Raw genomic sequence first — 23,319 nt, forward strand, 5'->3', positions numbered from 1 at the left:
ATTAGGAGTCAAAGTCCTGTTGAAAAGATCAGAAAGCAAAGGGTGGTAGAAATTTGAAAAGAGGATTTTAATGCATATCCAGGGATTGGATTAATTTGGTACTCTGACAGCAACTTCTAGTCTTCTGGGCTGTTTTTACCTCGAAGTCGAGAGTTCTTTGAAGTGTTCTGTGTTGGTTGGTGTTGCTTCATCTGAAGGCAATGGTAAAGTGCACTCTGATATTCACACAATCCTGAACACTTCTGAAATTTCAGTTCTGCACTGAGGCCCATGCAAAAGGTGATTGAGTAAACAGGGTTTTATTTGCACTGTAGCAGTGAATCCATAAATAATTTGAGCACATCTGCTGCAAAATTTTCAGAGGTCCATAGGTAAAGGGACTTAAAAAAACACTTGGTAAGCCAGTTAAGAAGCTGTGAATCATCTTGTTTGGCAGGAAGAAATTCCAATTTTTTTTTTCTGAAGGTTGTTATTTGTATGCATAGTTAGAGCTGGAGGGACAAATGAACTGTAATAGTTAACTTCTTCATAAATGCATGGTTTCATGTGCATGAGTATTGGGAAACAGAATTAACAGGAATAATTCAACAATGTTACTCTGTTTTCTAAATGATCGAAGTGTGAAGTTCAAACTGATGTGGGATTCCAGTATGCTTTTGCATGACAGGAGTAGGAAGTGGCAGTAGCACTTACATATTGATCCCAAAGTGAGTGTTTGTCTACCGTGCCAAGCTCTGTGCCTTCCCAGTTCCTCCATGCTGAACTAAGGAGTTGAGATGTGAAGGGAGGCGGAAAGGAAGGGAAATGGTGGGATACAGATTTTGAATTCTCTGCTCTTGGCATGTGTTCAGTCTCTGCTAGCCAGCACCTTGTAGAAAGAAGCCGGTTTCTAGCCCATCTTGGCCATCCTGTGCTTTTGTGTTCTTCGCTGTTGCGGTAGGCTTGGCCGTATCGCGGGCCAGTCTGTGTGTTCAGCCAGGCTGAAACCACCGTCTTGTTTAGACAGCGATTTCAAAACACAAAAGAGAAATCTAAATGTGTGTTGGGCTTCCAGCATGTGCTTGCTAATGTATGGAACTGTGTTTGCTGGCCTGATCCAGTGCTGGCTGGAGTCATGAGTGTTTTGTTCTTGACCTCTGTGGGAGCCTGGTCAGGTCCATTGTGGGTGGCTTGCATGGGGACACACAGAGGAGTGCACAGGCTAGCCTGTGTTTGGATGCAAACTGGCTGCCAGAATGAGACTGAGGAAGTACATGTGAAAGAATGGGATCTATTTTAAAAGATATGAAGGAAAAGAATGGGTACTTCAAAGCATGTCCGTCAGCAGTCAGATAATGTTTTGCTCCCATGGTGTATTATTTTTCCTCCGTTTCTTGTTTTCCTCTTCAGTCCTTAGACTGGGATTTTTCTGGGCAGGGACTTTGTGCTTACATGTATTTGTATAGTGTCTGCAACAGTAGAGCCCTGATGTCACATAGGATATGACAATAGGAAGTAATCTGATTTATATATTTTAAATCAAGTCAACTGAAAAAGGTGGCTCCTTTTTAGTTGTTACATGTCAGAATGGATGTTCATTTTCTGTTAATATGCCTTATTGTTAATATGCAGAAGTTTTCTGACCTGTGTATGTGAACAGCTTATTCCCAAGCTTCTTAATTCCTCTGTATGATTTTATGCACCGATACAAATTGTGTTGCCATTGACAGCAAAACACTGAATAATATTTTTAACGACAGAACAGCAAGAATGTTAATACATGTTTTGGCACTGTGTAATGCTTGAAAAGAATTTTTTTTTTTTCTTCTTCCTTCCCCCCCAACCCTCCCTGCCTTCTTTCTGATAAATGCTTCCAGGCTATTTTTGTTTCCATCCAGCAATTGCCGAATTAGAAGATAGCTAGTTCTTCACAAGTATGAATCACTTTTGTCGTGTGGGAGACTGAAACCTTTCCTCTACCTTACCTGTTGTCCCAGTTCGATGGTGCACTAAACACAGCTTTAAGACTGCTGGCGACAAGATAAAGAAAATACTGGCCATGTGAATCAAAATGCTAATTTGCTATAAACTCTGGGTCAGATTGTTTGGAAACATCAGTTCATTAACTCTGCACCAGCAGCCAGATCAGGTACTGTCTCTTTTCCTGCTGCTGACATATAGCAGGCATAAAAAGCACAAAGCTGGCATAAGCGCTGTATTGTGTGCTCTCACTGATTCAACAGAAATGAGATTGCGTGCCCACATCTGGTGTGGGTCTGGTTAGTGTGGCTGGATGTTCCTCATGGAGACATGTAAATGGTCTTGCTGCCAACTGTACCTTTAAATGAGAGATTAGTGTTGCCAGCCTGTGCTGAGGAGGAAATTAGTGGTTGCTTTCACTCTGTTCATTTTATGATCATTGGGGGGTTTCTTGCTCTTGGCTGAGTTCCTGTAGTCACCTACTTGTGAACATATAAAGTGTCTGAGCTTCTCCAGTTGGCACTAGAGTATCTTTCTGAAATGGCTGCTTGTTCAAGTTATATTTTATTTATGTGCCTTTTGATCTTCCATTGTGAGTTAATCCCTTCAGTACCCTAGTTGTTCCTTTGCCCTGCCACCACCTTGTATACCAGTACAGCAGTGCAGTGTGAAAGCTTTATGTACCCGCATCGCAGAGTTATGCCTTTTTGGCTGCCTTCTTGCTGCACGTTGTACTGTTTATTTGTGGCCTAAAATTGTGCCAGACTTCCCTCACAACCTGGGTGAACCATAAGCTCCTGCTGTGTTTGTGCTTGACATCTTTTTTGGGATGATACTTTGCAGCACAGATGAATGCAATGCGAGCCAGAAAAGCTGACAGAAGCCAAACAAAAAGCGAAAGGCTGACTGAGAGGGTGCAACTGTAGAAACAGGACTGAAGAGGGCAATTTTTTGTGGTAAGATGGTGCTGTAGACTATAAGGACCTGGGAAACATCTGGGCGTATTGCATGTGCACTGAATGAAATGCATCAATAAGTATTAATGTCTAATATGTGTTTCTTTTTAAAGTGTATAACATAAGAGGCAACTTAACAGTGCAGAGCAGCATAGAGTCTTGGAGACACCTGTGTGTTATTACCTATTACTGGGTTTCCTCTTTTTAGAGGAATTGTATTGGGTTTTGCAGTAAATAAGCAGTATTTTAGATGCCTGCATTTTTTTTTTTTAATTCTGTTGGATTCTAATTCCTTTTCCTGGGGCCAATTCTTGAGTTCTCAATAAGAAACTTGTTCTTCTGCCTGTGTCCGTGAAGACAGTGAGCCTGTATTGAGGCTAGTGAGGAGGCAGAAAGTATAGCTTATTTTGAGGCATCAGCTTTAGGGAAATGCCAGTGTATGCAATTTCAGAAACTCCCAATACACCAGATATACTTCAGTTTGTCACCAAGGGAGAAGTATTGCAATAATCTTGACTGAAACCCCACAAGATTTAAGGCTGATCTATTAAAACCCAACAAAATAAAATACAACCCTTCATCTCACCTCCTCTTCAAAACAAATAAAAAAAATACCCAGCTCTGAAGTCATCACCATGCTATAGAGCTCAGCTTGTGCATGAAAACAGTCGTACAGAAACGGAGGTTAAGCTGAATTATTTATTGCAGCTTTCTGTCACTTTGCTGGCCATTTCATATCACCCAGCTATCATGTTATGAAGGCCAAAGACTTTTTAGACCCTTAAAAAAGCCAAAATATGTACCAGCCATGGAAGGAGGGAGAGGCCAGATAGGGAACTGTTCGGCTGGGAAGAAGTTCCCAGTGCTGTGAGTTAGCTAACCCTGCAGGAGCTGCTTTCAGAACAGAGTGGGCAGAACCCATCCTTGAGGAATAACTTAGGCAGCATTGATCCTGCCTTGAGGCAAGAGAATTGGTTAGTTGACTTTTCGGGTTCTCTTCCATCTTGTTCTTTTTTTTTGCTGGGAGTGTGCTTTGTCATCGGTTTGAATGTAACAGAATGCTTTATTTTTTTGCAGTTTACGTGGGCTACTTAGCAGTCAAAAAGGTGGCAATAGCTTCTACCAACACTTATTTTCCTTTCAAAAGGGCACTGCATCTAAACTAAAGTGGTGAACTTGCTAATATTTCATATCAAAAGAGGACAGTTTACTGGTCTTCATTATGAAATTTCTCCATTAGTGCTTTTCTCATCGAAGTTGTGCTGGATCTTGCTAGAATCATCCTTCAGATTATATTCTGGGATGCAAGTGGTCACCAAACACTTTTTTGTCACTCTTTTGACAAGAATGGAGGGCTGCCTCAGCTGCTAGTTGTTGGGCTTCCCTTTGCTGTCCTGCCTTAAGCGAATGTGGGGGAGACACTTGTGTCCAAAGGTGTCTGTGCAAGTGTTTCTTCTACATTTCTCACAAAACTGCTGTATGTCAAAGAAGTACCTATAAATATTTGGTGCATAAAGCTGATTTTTTTTGAGAATCTGCTGTGCTGCATTTCCTGCAGGCAGGCAATGTCTTATGTGCAGGAGCAGAGGCTGAAGATCCGTGTTCTATCTGTTGCAAATGAGTGACGTTCTCAGGGTGCTGGTGTTTTGCACTGTGTAAATCAGCAGAGAGCCAGTTCTTCTCAAAGCAACCATACGTGCCTATTTAATTTTTATAAAAATCTACATGTAGGCTTTTGGGCAATGTGTAATACTAAATATGACTGTATGATCATGTACCTTGTCTCCAGTCTGCATGTGGAATTATGCTTGTTCTGTTACTCTGGATAGAAAATAAATCAGTTATACTCAGTTGCTTTTTCTCTTAAGTCATTAAATTGGGGACACACCCACCCACCCATTTTTGTTTAAGATGTTATTAGCTGTACAGTTAGAAAGTTAATGCTTATAGAGAATTGTTCAGCTTTTATCTCCTAATTAGTTTTTCAGTTTGTTACTGCTTTCCTTCCCTGGGTGTAATTGCTTCTGAATTGTGTCTTTAGCCTTGAATCCTATTGCATTCCATTCAAATAAGGCACGTACTTTCTTAAATAAGTCCATGACAATGTTTACTGCAATCTGTCTACAAGAACTGTGTGGTGGACATTATAAAAATATCACATTAGAAAGGCATGTTTATAGCTTTGTCCTCGTTATTAATGATTTGAGTGTAGTTGTTTTGTGTTTTATTACAAAAGCACTTTTGTGTAGGATTGATTGTAGTTGCAGCTAAGTTGCAGCAAATGTCATTAAAATGGTATGGTTGCTCAGGGGAAATATGTTGCCACTATTCTGGTCTAAGCATACGTAAAATATATTTAAACAATTCACTTTAAAATATAAAGATTTTCTGAAGTGAGTCTTTTGAACAGTGAGGAAATATTTATGTTAAATTGTAGTGGCTAGTGACAGCTTACATAGAGGAGAAAAGCACCATTATTACTACCAGTACTTGGGGATTTGCATTTACTTCAAGATGTTGGGACTTGCATTTTGGGAGCAAAAAAGCAATTTTTTTACTCCTGTATGTTTTTATACCGCTGTATATTTTTCTTGGAGCATGTGGTGACTGTACCATTATATTTACAGATAATATCCTTGAAAACACTGAATAAAATATTATTTTTCAGGCTAGTATGTTGCTTATATAGTTTGGTAAAGGTGTTTTTAGTGGACTTTAGGATGTATTATTTTTATGGTAAAAGCCTGTTGGGGAGAATTGATTTATACAGGCTGTGTATGCACGGATAGGGACCAGGCGTGGAAGTTTGTTAGCCAGCATGAAGGCCTTGGGCTGGAAGCCTGCTGGAAGTCTTCCTGCATCGCACCTGTTTTGCTGGGGTAGGTTGCTGGTGGTGGCTGAATGAATTCAAAGTGGAAGAAGCTCGGTTCAGGTTAAGGGCCAGTTTTTTGTGAGGCCGTGGGGTGACTTGCAGCAGAGTAGGGACCAGGCATGCTGGAAGTGCCACGGTCGCCTCTTTGACCCACCCTGCCTGCCTGGATTCCACCGTGCCTCAGCTGCGAGGGTTTGCTACCTCCCTTCTCTTCTCCTCATGGGCAGCCTGCCGCAGTCCCTCTCTGGGATGCAGGAGAGGGTCGGAGCGTGGCTGGAGGTGGGAGCTCTTCTCCTGAGGTTGCGGGGAGTCAGGTCTTTGCTGCTCCTTGCCTGGGATGTGGGGTGCAGAGGACCAGCTGTGGCCTGACCTGGTCAGTTCTTGAGTGCCCTGGAGAAACCAAAGGAAAACATACATTGGAAAAACCTGTTTGGTTACATTGAAAGCATGCATAGAGCTATAAATCCTGTTAACAGCACAAACCTTCCTAATCTCCTTGGCACCGGGTGGCAGCGTGGTGTTTTTACTGGTGATAAAAGGTGTGCTTTCCTTTATGGAGCCCAGAGAGGTCAAAGCTGCCAAACATTTGCTCAGCCACAGGTTTAATGCATTAAGAGTTGGGTCAGTCTATCTTAATACCTTCATAGCTCCAGCTTCCTCTTCCCAAACCCTTGTGTATGCTTTTTTGGTTTTTATTTCAAGGATCGCAATGATGATCTTGGCTGTCATTAAATCGGTGGCAAAACTCTTCCTGGCTTCAATGGACGAAGGGTTTCTCCCATGCTCTTTTTCTTCTATACCATATCTGGTATCTTTTTGCAGTCAGAGATGCTGGTGTGGCTGCCTGAAGTTCTCTGCTGTTGCAGGCCTGGATGGTGTTTGGGGGGCCTCCAGGTCCTTCCTGTCCCTGTGGTGGTTTGGTAGAGCTGAGTACTTGTTCTGAGCCACTCAGGTGTAAATCTAAGGGAGGTAAAGGCTGGTCTCAGTAAGTGCCCTGGGACTTTAAAGTTTGCTTTCTCTACAAGTCCATCAGAATTGACAGTGTCTGAATTTGAGGGCAAGTACTTTCCCCCGAATCTGCCTGAGAAGACAGCTGTGACCGGGAGTGTGTTGATTTGCCAAGATGGTGAAATGGCACATCTTTCCCCTTGCTTCGATTAAAAGGGAGTTGAGTTATCTGAGGTCCACATGGACCCTGAGTGGCGTGCTGGAACATACCTACACATAGAAATAAACCTGTAACTCTCTGTTACATTCTTCCATGTTCATGAGGGTATAAATAAGCTGCTTAGGGTGAGGAAGGAATGGGAGAGAAGTTGAACTGTTGTTGGACAACTGAATTTGTGAAAATGGTGTCAAAGACACCTAGCAACAGGTAAATTGTCAGGAATCTGACCCAGTGAAGTCCTCTGGGTCCACGATCTGACAGCTGCCCTGTATTCAGGCCAGTTGGCTGGTTTTCCAATGATGAGGTGCCTGTGTGACTTACCTAGTTTGGGGTTTGGTACCTAAGAGGATAAGAGTTAAGCCTAAATTCATTCTATATTTAGAAGTACAGAAGAAGTATGCCAGTTGGGATGTGTTTCCAGCTTCAGTGTCTGGAACAAACTCAGAACAAACATTGCTTTGTAGGAGCACAGCATTTTGTACTGATAAGTGAATTAAGGCTTCGTTACCTACCTTTAAATGCTGATAACTGTAATTTTAGTCTATTCATGCTTTAGTGATACGTCAGTGTCAGAGGTTTTCTGCAGACTTGAGAAAGTACTTTGGTCATGCCCTGCAGAATGGGGTGGGAAGCTGTGGAGAAGTGCTTTTCCCAGATGTGGTGAGAGTGATGCTGAACAAATGTTTTCTGTATGAATTTCTCATGAAACTCCTGGTGTAGTGGGTACATGTTTTGATTGAGAGCCTGGATTGAGCAATAGGGCTCTGCCAAGAGGCTCTATTACAAAAGAGTTAGCATCTCCCAAAAAGCTCCAGGAAAGCCTCGTGAAGCAGAGGGGCATCGCTTTAGTGGAGGAATACGTTACTGAGCCTCATTGCAGGATCCAGTCCGCTTCCCTCCTTCCTGCATGCCTTGCTGGGAAAGGAGGAGGACGATGGAGCTGGGATTGCTCCCACTTCTGTCACTCTCTGAGTTCATTTGTCTGCAGAGGAAAGATCTGTTCAGGTAGTTTCTGCTTCAGCCTGCTTCCTGAGCTGGACTGGACTTACCTGAGGGAGCCAGGAAATAAATGCCTCTGAGGGAATGGGTGTAATGGGCAAGACAGAGGTTACCCCTCAGATTTAAGCTAATAAAATAAGCCTTTTCTTAAAGGGCTAATGTAGATCTTCTGGGTTTCTGCCTAGGTGAGCTGATTTTCTGTGTGCGAAGAAGCTGATAGAGATCAAGTTCGTACATGTTTCTGAAGCTCTGTTGCTCTTCTCTAACACTGAGCTTTAACAATTACTACAAAACATAACTCAAAGTAGAATAGAATAGAGTATTTCCATTGGAAGGGACCTAAAATGAGCATCTAGTCCAACTGCCTGACCACTTCAGGGCTGACCAGGAGTTAAAGCGTGTTGTTAAGGGCATTGTCCAAATGCCTCTTGCACACTGACAGGCTTGGGACATTTACCACTTCTCCAGGAAGCCTGTTCCAGTGTCTGACCAAGGTAGTTGTGGCACTGAATTTTTTTGGTTTTTGTTTTTTGTTTACAATGTGTATATTTTTCAACACTTTGTATGTTAGTCTTTCCAGGCTTTTTTTTTTATGTGACTTGTGACACCCTAAGTTGGTTTTGGTTTTGGTGTGGGGTTTTTTTTTCCGTTTTTTTTATTATTTGCATCAGTTTCTTCCCCAGACCTTCATGTGACAAATGCTGGGGTGTATCATCTTTGGGAGAGGTTTTTGGCCCAAAGCTCTTCAATGCAGTGATGAAAGTTGTGGAAGAATGTACAGTTGTTGTTAGTAAGATGGGCAGCTCTCAATAAAATAATGAATTGCCTGTGTGCAGAGCTGATAGCGTGTTTAAAGTCAATGTCATTGAGTGCTTTGCAATTAAATGCAGCTAAAAGCAAGGTCATACATCCAAGAACAGAGTGCAAGAACTCTGCAAAGAGCTAAATAAGCTGGCAGACTTTTCCCTCATCTTGTTTTTCCTCCTTCTCCACACTGAAAGTCTGCATTTAGTCTGGCTCATGAGCTGGCTGAATCCTGCCTTTTCCAGCTGCAAATTCTGGAGGTGGCTGGCTCACAACATGCATAATTTTCTCTAAGTATATTTCTACCTAGGATTTTTCTACAATGGACTGTAAGTGATCTCTGTTTGAAGAAGAAAAAATAATTAAATTGTCCTGGTAACAAAGTTAGCTTTACCTGGAGGAAATGAACAGGGTGCTAATTGCAGTGCTATCTCACTGTGAAAAAGAATGGGAAAAGACCCTTGATGTGTGCATAGGCATACATGGAGGGGACACCTCTTGCAGCAGGAGTAAAAGCATCCTCAGAGTTCAGTGGTATTTTTGTTTTCATGTGTGTAATGAACGAGCCTCTGCCAGCAGTGTTTGGAGGGAAGTGCAGGTGATCATAAAAGTGGGAAAGGCTGGTCTGCCAAATAAACACATTTGTGCCAGCAATGCAAATGGGTTGTGGGTGCACTGCTCTCCATCAGTCACATCTCTTTGTGGTATTGTCTAGCTGCATTACAGCATCTTTTTTTTTTATTAGTGCATATATGGAAGGATGTAGAGTATATGAATGCTACATGTGCAACATATTGTCTAGTAATTATGTTAACTGTACAATAACTATATTAAAATGTAAAAAAATGTAGAAAAAAAGTTTTTTGCAAATGTAGGAAAGGAATTGATCAAACATAGTGTGAGATTCTTCTTTCTGGTTTCACTGTGTCCTGTGAACACCATTTCTTTTGCTGCATATAGATCCCTAACGGTTTTATTGGAAGTATTGCTTTACATTCAAACCTGGCATTAAATAGATGTAGTTCGGTGCTAAGGGAAGATGGTGCTGAAGGAAGATATGCTTTAATATTCAGGATTAAATGTAGTTTTAGATACAATTTGAACAGCCATGGTGTTCCCTTTAGCACAAATCATTTTATCTTTTCATGTATTTTCCAAAGAGTGGACTAGCATATCTTACCTTATAAAGATCAAAGCTTCCATGGAGGTTGGTACTAGTGTCTCCAAGGTACAGTAAGTATGCCTTCCCAAACAGAGGCTAAGATTAGGCTCTGCCACGTGTAGATCTGAAGCCAGTGAGGTTCAGGCTGTAGCTCAGAGGAGAGGATGAGGGGGCCAGAAGGGCTGTGGTGGAATAGGAGTTGTCCTGTAAGAGGGCAGGCAGAGCATGGCTGGCACGGGCCGTGGCTACATGGAACATGTGTTGTGCAAAGCAGTGGATGTACAAGAAGGGATGAAAGTGTAGGGGTGAATTCCAGCAGTAGTGGGATGCAATTGTAAAAGTTTTCAGGTGGTGAGAAGGGGGGGAGATGACATAACTGCACCAAGGGTATTTTGGAGAGGAGTAGGTAGGGAAAAAAAAAGTACTTTGAAGCTAGAGCAAAAGGCATTTTTGGTATCCAAACAGCAAACTGATGCATGTTTTAGTAGAGGCAGCAAGGAAGAAGATGTTGGCATTGAGCAACGTGAAATGAGAACGTCTGAAGACTGGATGGATGTGATGGCAAGTGGGAAGTGCTGGAGAAGTTGATAGGAGCTTGTCCTTTGTGAAGTAACTGTTTCTGATGCCAGGTATAGTAACCATCCAGTATCAGAAAAGGTGTAGCTTAATATTCCTCTGTGAAAGTTACTTTCTTGGTTATCTTTGATCGCTGTCTAGTAATACACAATTTAACTCTCTTTTTGGATCATGTGGGATTTTCCAAATGAATCAATTATTTGGCCAGATACAATCTTGTCACCATTTTGCCTTCCTTCTGTAAGATGTTGCTTAAATACCAGCAGTTTCTTCTTCTGGATTGTTGTAAGAAGTGGATTATGAAAAACTTGCTTTTCATAATATATAGGTGAGCTTTCTACTCCATCTTTTCCCTTTTGTTTTTTTTGTTCACCTGTTAGAAGGAGTTGTGAAATTCTCCCTCATGCCTTTACATTATGCAGTGTGATCAGTTTAAGATAGTCCTCTGTCCTTACTGCATCTAAATAACATTTTTAAAAAATGAGCAGTATAAGCCAATGGCTACAATTCGAGCTTGATTCCCCTCCCTTTGACAAGAGTAGGCTTATGAAATGAAAAATATTGCCACAAAATATCTCCCTTGTTTCACATAATTAGTGCAAAGACAATGTCAAATCTGGCTGGCTGTGTAGTCCCTCAGCCTTAGCAGTCCAGAGATTATAGAGGTGGTCTGGGAGTTGTGGCCACAAGTGCCTGTGTGGAAGAAATTCTGATACGCTCCCATGTACCAGGCTGCTGTCAGCTGAACATCCACTGGAGCAGTCTGTGGAGTGTCTTCAGGGATTTACCGTCTTCCTGTCTCTCCAAAATAGCCATCCATATTCCACTCAACAGACAAAACAGGTTATTCACAACTAACGTAAAAGGATTATTTAAAAAAAGGATGATAAATTGATAATAGCAAAAAATAATAAAAATTCCGGGTATAACAGTGCAAAACCCAAGGAGAAATAGGAGAAAACACCTGGCAGCTGTATAGTAACACTTCAGGCTACTACAAGGAGGTGCCTTATCAGTTTCTGGGGATGACAGGCATGTTCACTCTCGATACTGGACTCCTAACGTTGTTTACATCTATCCTTAAAGGAGCTATCCTATCAGAGGCAGATTTTGTGCCTGAAACTAGCCTTTGACTTTTCATCCCCAGTTCAATTCATCTGTCTGTATTTAAGAGGAAACCAAATGCAGGATTCATGTTATTACAAGTGACAGGAGAGATTGTCTTTGGGGAAGGCAGGAGATGTGATCTGTAGGGCAGCAAGTCTTGCTGCAGTAAAGTGTGTTTGCTGTGTAATGAACAGGGGAAGGAGCTGGATGCTGGTCAGGATGATCAGGGGCATAAGTGGTTTTCAACCACGGAAATTTTTGTGCTGCCATGTCGTGCTTTGGTTTTTACCAGACTTGTTTATGGAGCTGGTGGAGTCAGTGCTGTGGTAACTGCTTTGAATAGAGGCAGGGCAGGCATCGTTTGGACGTGTGGATGGCCGAGATACTCTTCTGCAGCATGTTTTCCTGAAAACACCGTTTCTGCCAGATGTCGGGGCATTCTGTCTTATTTAGAGCAACTGTGGGATCCAGGGACCGTGGTGAGGCACACTGTCCTCCTCTTTGAGGAAATGCAACTTCATCTACATTTCCTCCCTCAGACATGTCAGACATTTGTTATTGTTTGCTTCTTCTCAGATCTCTTTCCTGTTCTTTTTTGAAGCTATTGTGTGATGGATTTTTCTTGTCTGGTTGCTTTCTATTTACTATAAAGAAACCCATGGGCAGCTATCTGGGAACTGGTATTCTCTAAAACTAGCACAGTCAGTTGTAGAATTACATCAGTGCTTTTGTTTTGTAAACTGAGTCCAAGATAATTTCAAGCGGTTTTAAATTTTTACATTTTTTTAACACAAAGTGTGCTTTTGTAAATAGCTAAATACTCAGGTTTACCAACTTGCTTATTCTAATGCATTTAAAATAAAAATAAAATAAAAAGTCATATTGTATAATTATATGTATAATTTTATATATAAATATAAAAGTTATATTAATATGGGTCAGGATGAAAGGGATTAGTTGAAAGACATTATTTAAAAGGCAGTTTTAAAAATCACCTTTGCTTGTGCAGGCGTAAAACCAGTGTTATTTTCCAAGTGGAAGCAGAAAACTGCAGATTTGTTATTGGATCTGTACAGTAAAGTTGAAAAGTATAATAGACTTACATCTGAAGTATAGATCACTGGATTTGTTGGAGATGAAAAATTTACTGGATGTTTCTGAAGGTGCTTTCATTTTTCAGGGACAGGTGACTATACGTGCAAAATTTGACAGAGATATTTACCTCCCAGAGGATGCCGAGTTTTACTTTGTTTATGATGGATCCCTGAAGAGGCATATAATGTTTGCTGAGCGAGTTAGTGACAGCACTCTTCGGTCCATTGTTCCAGGTGAGCGTTAACTCCTGTTTGCATTTTCATCTCTGTGCTGTACCCTACTCCTTTTTCAAAGCTGGGCACAACTGGACAACTTGGTGTAACTCTGTTTTAGAGGAAATGCAGGAACTGAATGATAGCCTTTATGATCCATGCTGAGTTTGAGTGACCACAGGTCCTGCCTTTTGTAGCAATACAACCAGCAGTGTCAGGTGTGGACAGTGTTACTGGGCTTGCATAGTTGGGTATGCATTAAAGGGATGGAGTAATTTTTAATGTGAATTAATTCTATGTCACAGCCATTCACCCCTGGGCATCCTAACACCTGCAAAAGTCATGTTTTTTTCTGAGCCTTTCCTGGGTGCAGCGATCAGCCTGGCTTGCAAGGCCCTCATGGTGGAGGTATGCAATGCTTGGAGCTCTGCTGGAGCTGTACACAGTGTAGAGGTGTCAGGGAAACCATTCCAGGGGTGCCTTGCTGCAAGCAGGGGGGTTTTGTGTTACCTGCCAGCTGGTGCTCTGCCTTGGTGTTGCCCTCATCATGGGTGTAACATAAACCTTGGTTGTCACCCTTACTTGTGTGCTTTGTGACCTTTTCATTTGTGTGAGTAGGTGGCTATAGACATGATGTACCTGTGCAATAGGATCTGCTTGTTATTTGTTCTTGTTTTCTAAAAGGGATTTAGAGTCTGAAAGTAACTGCTGAGTGTAAAAAGGGAAAGTTCGCTGCTGTTACATGGTGGCTCCTTTGATCCTGTAAAAGGCAAATGATTGCCATGATTACAACTGGAGAAAATGCAATGCTAGGCTTACTCCAGGATAGCAAAGTCTTTTTTTTTTTTAAGAGGCCTGAAATTACACTGTTAAATGATTTTTTTCTGGGCTAGGAATAAAAGCAGGAGGCTACAGGCAGCACTTAATCCTCTGCTGTTCCCAGTGGAAGCCATGAACAGATGAAAATAGCGTGTGAGGTTAAAATATAGCCCTGCTGCTGTTAGTGTTGTTTCATAGTGGCCAAATTAAACAGAAGGGAGTGCAGAGCACTTTGAAAACAACTGCAGATTTGGTAAGTACATGCTTCCTTCTGCAGTTATTAAGCTACATATATGCTTGTTAGTTATTCAGGGATATTTTGGAAAATTTGGATTTGCACTCATAGTACATCATGGTTAGCTCTCCAGTAAGGGGTACTGCTTGAACCACTTTTAGATATATGACATCCACCCTCACTCAGATGGCAAAGGAGAAGGAGAGGTGGACAAGGTGCTTAAGAGGTTTGAGAGAGAAATTCCCTTGGACTTCGAGCATCCCAGCTGTAAGTTAAGAGCTGACAGAGCATTTTGTCAAGTCTGCCAAAAGCATGAAGTGTGCATTAATTAAAAGCTTCTGGGTTTTGGCCTACATGGAGACCCTGGTAGGCACAAAATGGGTGTTAATAAATAAGTATATTACTCAGAAGTCATGCTGCAGGCTGCTCTGCCTCTCTTTTCATGAGCATCTTATTTTTCTTAAATTTTTTTTTTTTTATTTGTGGGATTTCATCCTGATGTGCCTACAGCTTCTTTCCATTGTGGTTAAAAAATCTTTACCCAGAAAGACTGGTTCTAGAATTATGTTAGTATAATTGGGAAGATGGACTGTTTGCAGTCTAGTTGAATCCAAGTTCATCACTAGAAATGGTTCGTGGATGGCCTATGACAAATAGGTATAATTAGAGGGAAGAATAAAATAATTCTGGATGGGCAGTCACAACTCTTAGATCCTGTGGGGAATGAGGAAAAACTAATATGTTTTCTGAACATAGGTAATGTTAGTGATTAATTTACATTATAATTACAGGCCATGGATGCCAAGAAGCAGTTTCTGTCTCTGTGTTAATGTACACAAGGGGATACTCACCTGTGGTCCTTGGCAGCTGTCCCATCACTTACAGAGAGAATCTGTGTTGCAAGTTGTCTCGCTTTCTGGTTGATCATGCGGAATGTGTCACTGCCAGTAGTCACAAGATGTTGCTGGATAAGTTTGGGCTAAGGAGGGAAGATCTGCAGTCCCTGGATAATGATTTGATGATGGCTGTTGCTCATGAAGAATTGCCATTGACCTGGAACATCCTAGGAAGCTTCTCAGAAGGTGGTAAGGTTTTGTTTTAAGTTGGAAAGCTTTTAACAGCGGTTTGGTGTGCAGTTCAGGGCAGAGTATCTTGCCGTTTTATCTCAGGTTCTCAACCCTTGTGCTTTATTTTGTGCTAAGATAAATCTTTGTTCAAGTATGAGAGGGGTAATCAGAGATTTGCTTTGTGCGTAGAGGTTCAAAAAGGATAATAATGGTTATTGTAATTTGGTCTCTCCAGAAGCTTTTTGTGCCTTGACTCACTGTGAATGCAGTTTTTTGTATATAAAAGACCCTGCTTTTGCAAGATTAAAGAGCTATCTGTTTGAAAGTGAAATAATGCTGCTGTGATTCTAACCAAGTGAGATATTTTAATTACACAGACAAAAAGGAGATGGTCATAAAACAGAAGAATGTGTTACTGTAGACATTCTGATGTACAGTGTAAACATAATTTATATCATGGCTCTGTCAGTGTTTGTGCTTTATTTATGACTATGATCATTCTTCGGGGAGAGTATCATAAAACAACTTGTGGCTTTTTTATTGTAAAGGAAGTGGAATGAAAATATACATGAAACTTTACATTAGGGTATGCTATTGAAAAATTTTGTAACAAAATCAGGTGAAATTTTCCTGGTTTCAGGTTTCATTGCAAACAGAAAACTGTAGTTAGGTTTTGCTGAAGAGTAATTTTTTTTGCAGGCCCAGCTGATTTATAGCTGAGGTTGGAAACAATGTTAAACTTAATGGCTGCACATGTTTTTCATTGAAAATTTGGCACTTTTGGCTGTTTTCCTTTTAGTGCTTTAAATTGCTAAAAATTGGAGGATGGGCAGTTTACATATGAGCGAAACTGAAAGAGAGTTTCATGCAAGACACTGGGAAGTAAAAAACCCCAGCACTTAGCCCATTTCTTTGAGTGAGGGCTTTTTCCCCGTCTTAAATCTTTATAATTTTTAATGACAGATAGCTTGAAATCTGCTACTGCCTTCCTCAGGAGGATGATGGTTTTTGTCTGCCTTGTAAGCAGCTCTTTCAAGAGATGTAAAAGCAAATACCAAGTCTCATTCAAATATTGCCTAGACAGGAGAGGAAAAAAACCAACCACCCAAACCACGTTACTTGTTTCGTTTTGGTGTGTAGTAAATATTTGTTCACATTACTCAACTGCTGGAACGGCTGTTGGATCTTAGCAATGAAGACCTTGATTCAAAGCCTGAAGAAATCAGCTGTAGTTTTGTTCACAGACTTGGCTAAGCTTTTCATCAAAACCAGTTGAAGCCCAGCCCAGAAGCTGGGATACCAGCAGTACTGAGAGATGCTTGGGCAAAGCCAGCTGGGTGCCTGCTCGCTTGAAATGTGGGGAAGTTTATGCTGGGTGTGTGGTGGGTCAGGCGTCAGGTCAGCTGGGTACCAGAGATCAGCTCCACTGGTAGTAAGGTCTGCCAGGACAACTGCTATCCAAATAGCAATTTTTTTTTATTTTTAGTTATGCTAATTCTTACTTTCAGGTGTACTGCAACATTTCCATGCTCTTCCAACACATGGAAAAGAGTATGTGCCCTCATGAGACTTTTATAGGAATTGTATTTTTTGTTTCTATGCCTTTTTCATACTTCATTCACTTTTCAGATTTAAATATTATACATAAACAATTTTGAATACAGCAGAAAAGCAGGGACGTATGCTGCAGTTGCTATTCAAAGTTTCTGTGAACACTTAATGTGTTAGACAAGCAGGCTGCATTAGCAGTTGCCTCATGGGCACTGTTGCAACTGAAGAGGTGACAATTCCCTTTGTACCCTGGTCATTGCTCCTAAACAAGCTGGATCTCTGCCCTTGTTTCTGAAAGAAATAAAACCCGATTCAGATTCCTGGGGCCTGGTAAGTGAGGGGCTCTCAGTGCAGTCCTGCCTGGGCAGTGCTTACTGGCCTCCCTTGTGGAGGGGCGGGTGTCTCCAAAAAACTGCAGACAGTTTCTCCTTCAGTCCAAGGAGGTCAGTCATTCCTTTTGTCTTTCTCTGAGGTCCAGGCTTGGGCCAGGCCTGACATCTATTTTGGTGTTCTCTAAGCAGGGCCAGGCCTGACATCTATTTTGGTGTTCTCTAAGCAGTTTGTATCATTTTTCTTTGGCTCCTGTATCCTTTCTCTCTCTTTTGTGGATGTACAGGTTTTATTCTTCTTACAGCTGTATTCTCCTTTCACCTGGCTCTTGAGAAGCACTGACTCGTGTTGCTTCCTTGTGCTGTCCCTATTGCTGTGTTTTTATCCCCAAAGCCAAGAGGCCAAGCACAGCTGAGGGCTGCATGCAACTGAGGGAGTCCCGTGTGTGCAGGGGAAGGAGAGGGGGGGAGAAGGGGATGGCCTGGGGCAGGGGGGCTTCAGGTCTCAGCACAGGTGAGAAGAGGAGGGAGGAGAAGGTTCATCATATTCCACCATGAGGTGATCAAGAGTTATCTCAGCACTCTGTTTCTTCCCCATGCTCCGAAAGATCAAAATGGGTGAGGAGTGGGGAATTTATGAGCATTTAGAAAGAGGATGAGACCTTCTTTCAGTGTTTGCTGTGCCTACAACTCTTTGGCCCAAAGGTCTGATGGCATCTTGACAGTGTCAGGATGTTCTTTTTAGTATCAGTGTTGTGAAAGATGTGGTTGCTATCATCCATCACTAGTTAGGACCTCATGCTTGTGAGATTCTGTCAGTTTTCAGAGCTGCTGGACTATTTTTATTGGAAAAAAAATACTTTTAAGTGATACATTGCTGGAGAAAATCGTTGCACCATCTGGTGTTTTTGGACCTCATTCATTTTTATGAGGATTTAGAGACACACGGTTTGATGGAAAGACAGAAGAGTAATTTATTCATAGGAGTTTTGGTATTCAGAAAAACTGTTTGTATTCCCTTTATAAAGTATGAAAAGGATTGGATAAAGAGAGAGCCTGGATTGTCTAGGGACAAATAATTCAGTAATTCAGCGCAGTTGCACAGGTCAGGACTTGTTAGCCACCTTATTTAAAGTTCAACAACAGAAACAAGAAAGCACGGACCTTCTGGTAATCCTCACTTGTAATAAATGCCTGTGTGACAACCGTGTCAGGAGTTGCTCACTCACACAGACTGGTCAGATGTTGAGATCACCTGGCCCACAAGCAGTTTGCTGCTGGAGGAAACTGGGGACCCAACAGAGGTGCTGGGGTTAGACATTAATTCGTTGGTGGGTTTGAAGAAGTGGGAATGAGCAGCAGGGAAGGGGGACAGGGGAAGCTGATTTTTTTTTTTTTGATTGCACCTTCATAAAGGGTATTTTCCTTCTGAAAATTGGATTATTCAATTTACAGAGATAATCAGTATTAAATATTAAGCCAAATTACTTGTTTAGCTGCTCTAAAAAAAAAAAAAAAGAGACTCTTCCCACAGTATTTCAGTTTAGCAAACAACAGAAGAAAGAAAGATGAAGCGGTTTAGTCTGGATGAGAAGATGCTTCCAAGTAACCTTTTCTCTCTTATTACCATCAGGTTAGGGCAATATTTTAGGGCTGGAAGCCCCCAAGAACCATAGGCTGAGCATCTTCAGTGTAACTTTTTTGTTGCTGACACACTCAGGCTTATGTCCCCTGGCTGTCGGAGGGGGAGCAGGAACACAGGAACGTGGACCTTGCAAGACATCCACCTCATGCACAGGAGGCTGAGGGCATCTCATTGTCTAGTTGTTAAGGGCATTGCTGGGAGAGTGAGTTCAGGTTGTCTGGGTGACTTAACTGTGTTGGTAATCACACAAGAACAGTTGCTACCAGCTTTGCCGCTATTTACAGTTATTTTCAAGAGAAAGAGTGCTCTTTTAGGGTTAAGGCTATTAGTAGAAGCAATAAAATTACAGCCTGAATTATGAGAATTAATTGTGGGTCATAGGGAAGGGGAAAATGTCTGTATTTGTTTAATTCTCTTTCATGAAGAAGGAGAATTTCTGTTTTATTTCATAAATGCTTTGTAATTGTTTTCTACGAATAAGTCTTGGGGCGTGAAGTACCCAGCCTCGCAGCTTTATAGTTTGCCTTTGGGGAACACTCTTCCATTTTCTGTGGCATTTTTTACTTTATTGCCCTCTCGCTGCCCTTTTCTTTGTAAATCCTGTTACTGTTCCCACTTGGTGTGAACACATTCCTGCTAAGCTGCATCAGTTGAAAACTGGCTGATGCATGTCATATTTTTGATCTAAATTAAAGAAAATTCTGTCTGTGTGTTTTCCTTGGTTGGAATTTTAGATTTCTTTTTTCCTGTGGAAGGAAAGGGAGAGGGGGACAAAGTGTCTCTTCTTCCTGGAATTAGGAAAACACTGGGAGCAGCGGATAAATATTTCTAGGTGTGATGACATTTGTGAGGGGAGGTAATATTTTTCTGGTCAGACAGGCTAGGTGGGGGTTAGAGGAACAAACCAATCTTTGGCCGTGTAGGATTCTGCCCCTTTGGAAACTGTGCAGGCCAGAGGGAGGAGGATGCTAGCCTGGGCATCGGGAAGCAGAGAATGCTGCTTCCAGTGCCTGCTGCGGACCAAGAAACATGTGGCATGGGACAAGATATTGGCAAGCGTACTTCAACTTGTGGTTCCTCAGCAAGTGTATGATCATCATCTCCTGGTAAGTGGTAATAATAGCAGAGAGAAGAAGTTTGTGATCCTCCTGACCATGAAGGGGCTTTTTGGGAAAACCCCTGAGCACATGGAGGAGGTGGTGATACACAGAGTGACAACAGAGCAAATACTGTAAGAGATACAAAAGATCAAGTTTCCTATTGAAGGCAGTATGTAAGTAGTGGGGTTCAGGAGCCTGCTCTGCTGCAGGAGGGACCAGGTATGAAGTGATGGTCTGACTAACCTTGGGTTGGCTGTGAGCTGGAGAGCTGCTCTCTGCTTCTGGCTGAGAGGCTGTCCCTGCTTGATGTTGAGTGCTGCAGTGGTGCTCAACACAGACAGCTTGAGGGAATGTTTGGCTGTAGTACAAAAGAGTGAGGAATATCCCTCTCCTAACAGTAAACATCTACAGTGTTTTGCGTCTTTGTTGAGGTCACCTGAGCAGTAAAGTCAACTGAAACTTCACCTGATGGTGTAGGTGGTGGCACCATGTGTGCCCTTTACTGCATGGAGCTGGTGGATGGGAGTCTTCTCTAATCATCCTGCTGCTAAAACTGCTGGGGCTAGACTCCCTGAAGTCCACCTTTGTGATGGAGCTTAAACCTCCACCCCATCTCTTCCTTGTCTTCTGCAGCATTGATGCCAGAAGTGAACCATTCTGAGTGTTAGTTGATAAAGGTATGATAAATATGGGTACTAATTAAAGAAAAGGGGGATGCTGCAGATAATTAGTGGAAAGGGGACATGTCACTGCAGCCCTCGGCTTTCATATACTTAACTTTGTGCATTGCAGCCACTGTCTAGTCACAAAACCACTTGTGTGTGTTTTTGCAGTGGTGGGGTGCACAGAAGATGGCTTTATAAATGATCTCATACCTAAAGGAAAAACGAAAAAATGAACAGTAATACATAAAAGTACGAAGCCAGGAAAAGCTGGAATTTGTCAGCCAGTTTTGATGTCTCCCCCTGCTTTTCAAGTTGCAAGTCCTGAGGTTTTTAGTCTCCTTCCAGGAAATGAATGAGATTCATAGCCCAGAAAGGGCTTAGGCATTTCTGTCAGAGAGAAATATTTGTTTTTAGTTTATTGTTTTGGACATAGGAAAGTATTCAAGTGCAAGGAAGAACAAAAGGACTGACTTAATGTTTAAAACAGACTGTGTTTGGTTCAGCTCTGTGTAACTCAGAGTGCCTTGGCTGGAGAATCAGGATGTGATGCAAAAGGTCCTGATAATGCACGTATTTTACAGCACCACCTGCCTTACAGTAGCTGACCCTGTATGAATCAGCCAGCAGTGTGTCTTTCAAATCTTAGGAATTGTCGGGTTTGTTTCTTCATGGAAAATGGTATTTTATACCATTTAAATATGTATATGTTGAAGTAACCTTGTGTTTTTTCTTTACCTTATTTTCTTCCTGTTTGCCACTGAATGCAGTCGAATTAATGATGATGTTTTTTCATATGTATTTTTTTATTTCTTGATGTTTTTGTTTCTGTCTTTTTTTTGTTTGTTTGGTTGGTTTTTTTTCCCCACCATTTTGACACATTTGAAAAATTCCCCAAGGGAAGGGGAAAAGCAAGTGAAAACTGTGGGAAAATTCCATTTGTTCTGTCACAGTGAGGAGCTGTAAGAAGTAGTGGTGAAAGAGGAGAATCAAAACTGGAAATTGTTCTGAAGAGAAAAAATGGTAAAACCCAGTTGTTTCAAAACTTTTCCTTTTTTTTTTAGTGCAAATCTTTTGGTTTTAGGCCGGTCTATTTATAAAGCTTATTATCAGTCATTGTGTCTTTCTGGGTTTTTTTTGCTTTGACATTGATGAACCTGGAATAGAACCACAGCAGAATTTGGGTGGAGGTGGTCCTTGAAGGTGGCCTGGTCCTGCCCTCCGCTTGGAGCAGGACTAGCTTCAAAGTTGGATCAAGTTTCTCAGGGTCAGGTTTTGAGCACCTCCAAGGATGAAGTGTTTGTAATCTCCTGGGTGACCTGTCCCGGTGTTTGACCTCATGGTTAAAAATACTTCCTTTGTATCGAAAGAACATATGTACTTTTCCATTTATCCTTCAATCTCACAATTTGTGTTTCAGATTTTAGTATCATGAAGCTATTAGTAATTGCTTTGTGTCATCAAGTTCTGCTCGCTGTTGGGCAAGCCAGGTGGCAGTAGTAAGGGAAGTAGCCCAGCAAATGCATGGTCTGTAGAGGTGAAGTGTGGGGAGGAATGTGAGTGCTGTTTCTGACTAAGTGCATCAGGAGTGAAAAAAGCCAGTGAAGCTGCCAGGTGGTTAAGCTAGCCATGAGCAAATTTAACTTAAGGCTAGGCGAAGGTTGTTAGTTTGGGCAGATAAAAATTAGTTGCTAGAATATTTGTGGTGAGATAAATAGAAGTTATTGTTATAGATGGTGTTTTAAGGCTACAAAGATTAATTACTGTTCATTAATTCTTTTTAGATCTAGGTTCTTTTCTGGCAGCCTTATTCATGCTGCATTGTTTTTGAGATTTGGCTGTCAGAAGAGAAACTTTATTTGGTGCAGTGCTGGAGTAGAGAGAAGGCTATCCCTCATTAGAGAAGGCGTCCTAAGGGCTCCCTTTTTGCCGAGTGGGAAAGTCCTAGTCTCACCTTGTAATATACACAGAAATGTGTATATTTGGCCCCAGGCCAAAGGTTTAATCAGAGGATGGAGTTCAGAGTGAAGTTTGCCTTCTTGCTCCTGTGTTTTTAATCTGAGGGTTGGGGTGTGGTTGTGGTAATCAGATGCTTAGTGTGCTTAATACCAGTTGATATATTTGCGTGTGTTTTAATTAGATGGACTTAGGGGCTGACTGCTTGTTAAGCTGTTTATAGAAAAAATGGTCTAGTTGGAAGCATCCAAAGAACCCACTTGGATGTCTAAAGTGGGACATTATAGCAGAACTGAAGTACTGTAGACCAAGGAACAATTCTGAAAGCTCATTTTTAGTCAACATTTTAACATTTAAAACACATAATGTTTATTCAGGGGTTATATTTTGGATCACAGCATTTCCTGGGCATCTAAACTCGAACTCCTTGGTGTACATATAAGCATGCTGGACAAGGGCGTGCTGGTGCCTGGTGTCTGGTGGTGCATGGTTGAAGTCCAGTCTGGTGGCATAGCCTTGAGTCTGCTAAAGTCCTTGCGTGGCAGACTCTCTGAAGTACAGGAATAGCACTGGGGCCAGTGCAAAGCACAGATGATGTTATCAATCTCTATTCAGAAACATAGCTAGGGACACCCTGGCTCCCAACATAGTTTTTCACGTCTGATACCAGTATAATGAGAAATGCATCCATGTCCAAACAGCAGAGACTTCCCGCTAGTCAGCCTGTTCCTTTCTTGGTCTGCTGCCTTGCATCACTTGGATTTCCCTCAGTAGCATGACCCATTTTCAATTACTCTGCAACAGAGGGGACAGGGTGTGCTCTCACGAGATGAGAGATCAGAGGAAGTTTGAAGATGTGTGTGGGTTCAAATCCCATCTGACTGAGGAGGAAGGTGAACAGGGGTTTCCCATTTTTCAAGTGGCACATCAGCCATCATTTCCACTATCTCTGGACAGGTTTTGGCAAGCCTGAGCCCTGCTCATTTAAGTGTTCTTCTGTAGAGGGTGGTCTCACATCGAGGCTGTTTGATGAATAATGCTTGGT

At 41.8% G+C, this 23,319-nt stretch overlaps 1 protein-coding gene across 6 annotated transcripts in view; it reads left to right on the forward strand.

Annotated features, from left to right (window-relative positions):
• The window catches only part of ARHGEF28 (Rho guanine nucleotide exchange factor 28), a 126,437-nt gene that overhangs the window by 15,735 nt on the left and 87,383 nt on the right, over window positions 1-23,319 (forward strand). For 4 of the 6 annotated variants that reach the window (XM_055790960.1, XM_055790964.1, XM_055790959.1 and 1 more), the window contains 2 exons: window positions 12,784-12,931; window positions 14,756-15,049. In XM_055790960.1, the coding sequence (XP_055646935.1) occupies window positions 12,784-12,931; window positions 14,756-15,049 (442 nt within the window). Of the gene's footprint in view, window positions 1-12,783; window positions 12,932-13,869; window positions 13,983-14,755; window positions 15,050-23,319 lie in introns of those variants that run through there. The other 2 variants (XM_055790961.1, XM_055790963.1) reach the window with 2 other exon arrangements.

The sequence above is a fragment of the Falco peregrinus genome, chromosome Z (assembly GCF_023634155.1).
Source record: "Falco peregrinus isolate bFalPer1 chromosome Z, bFalPer1.pri, whole genome shotgun sequence".
NCBI classification, from domain to species: domain Eukaryota; kingdom Metazoa; phylum Chordata; class Aves; order Falconiformes; family Falconidae; genus Falco; species Falco peregrinus.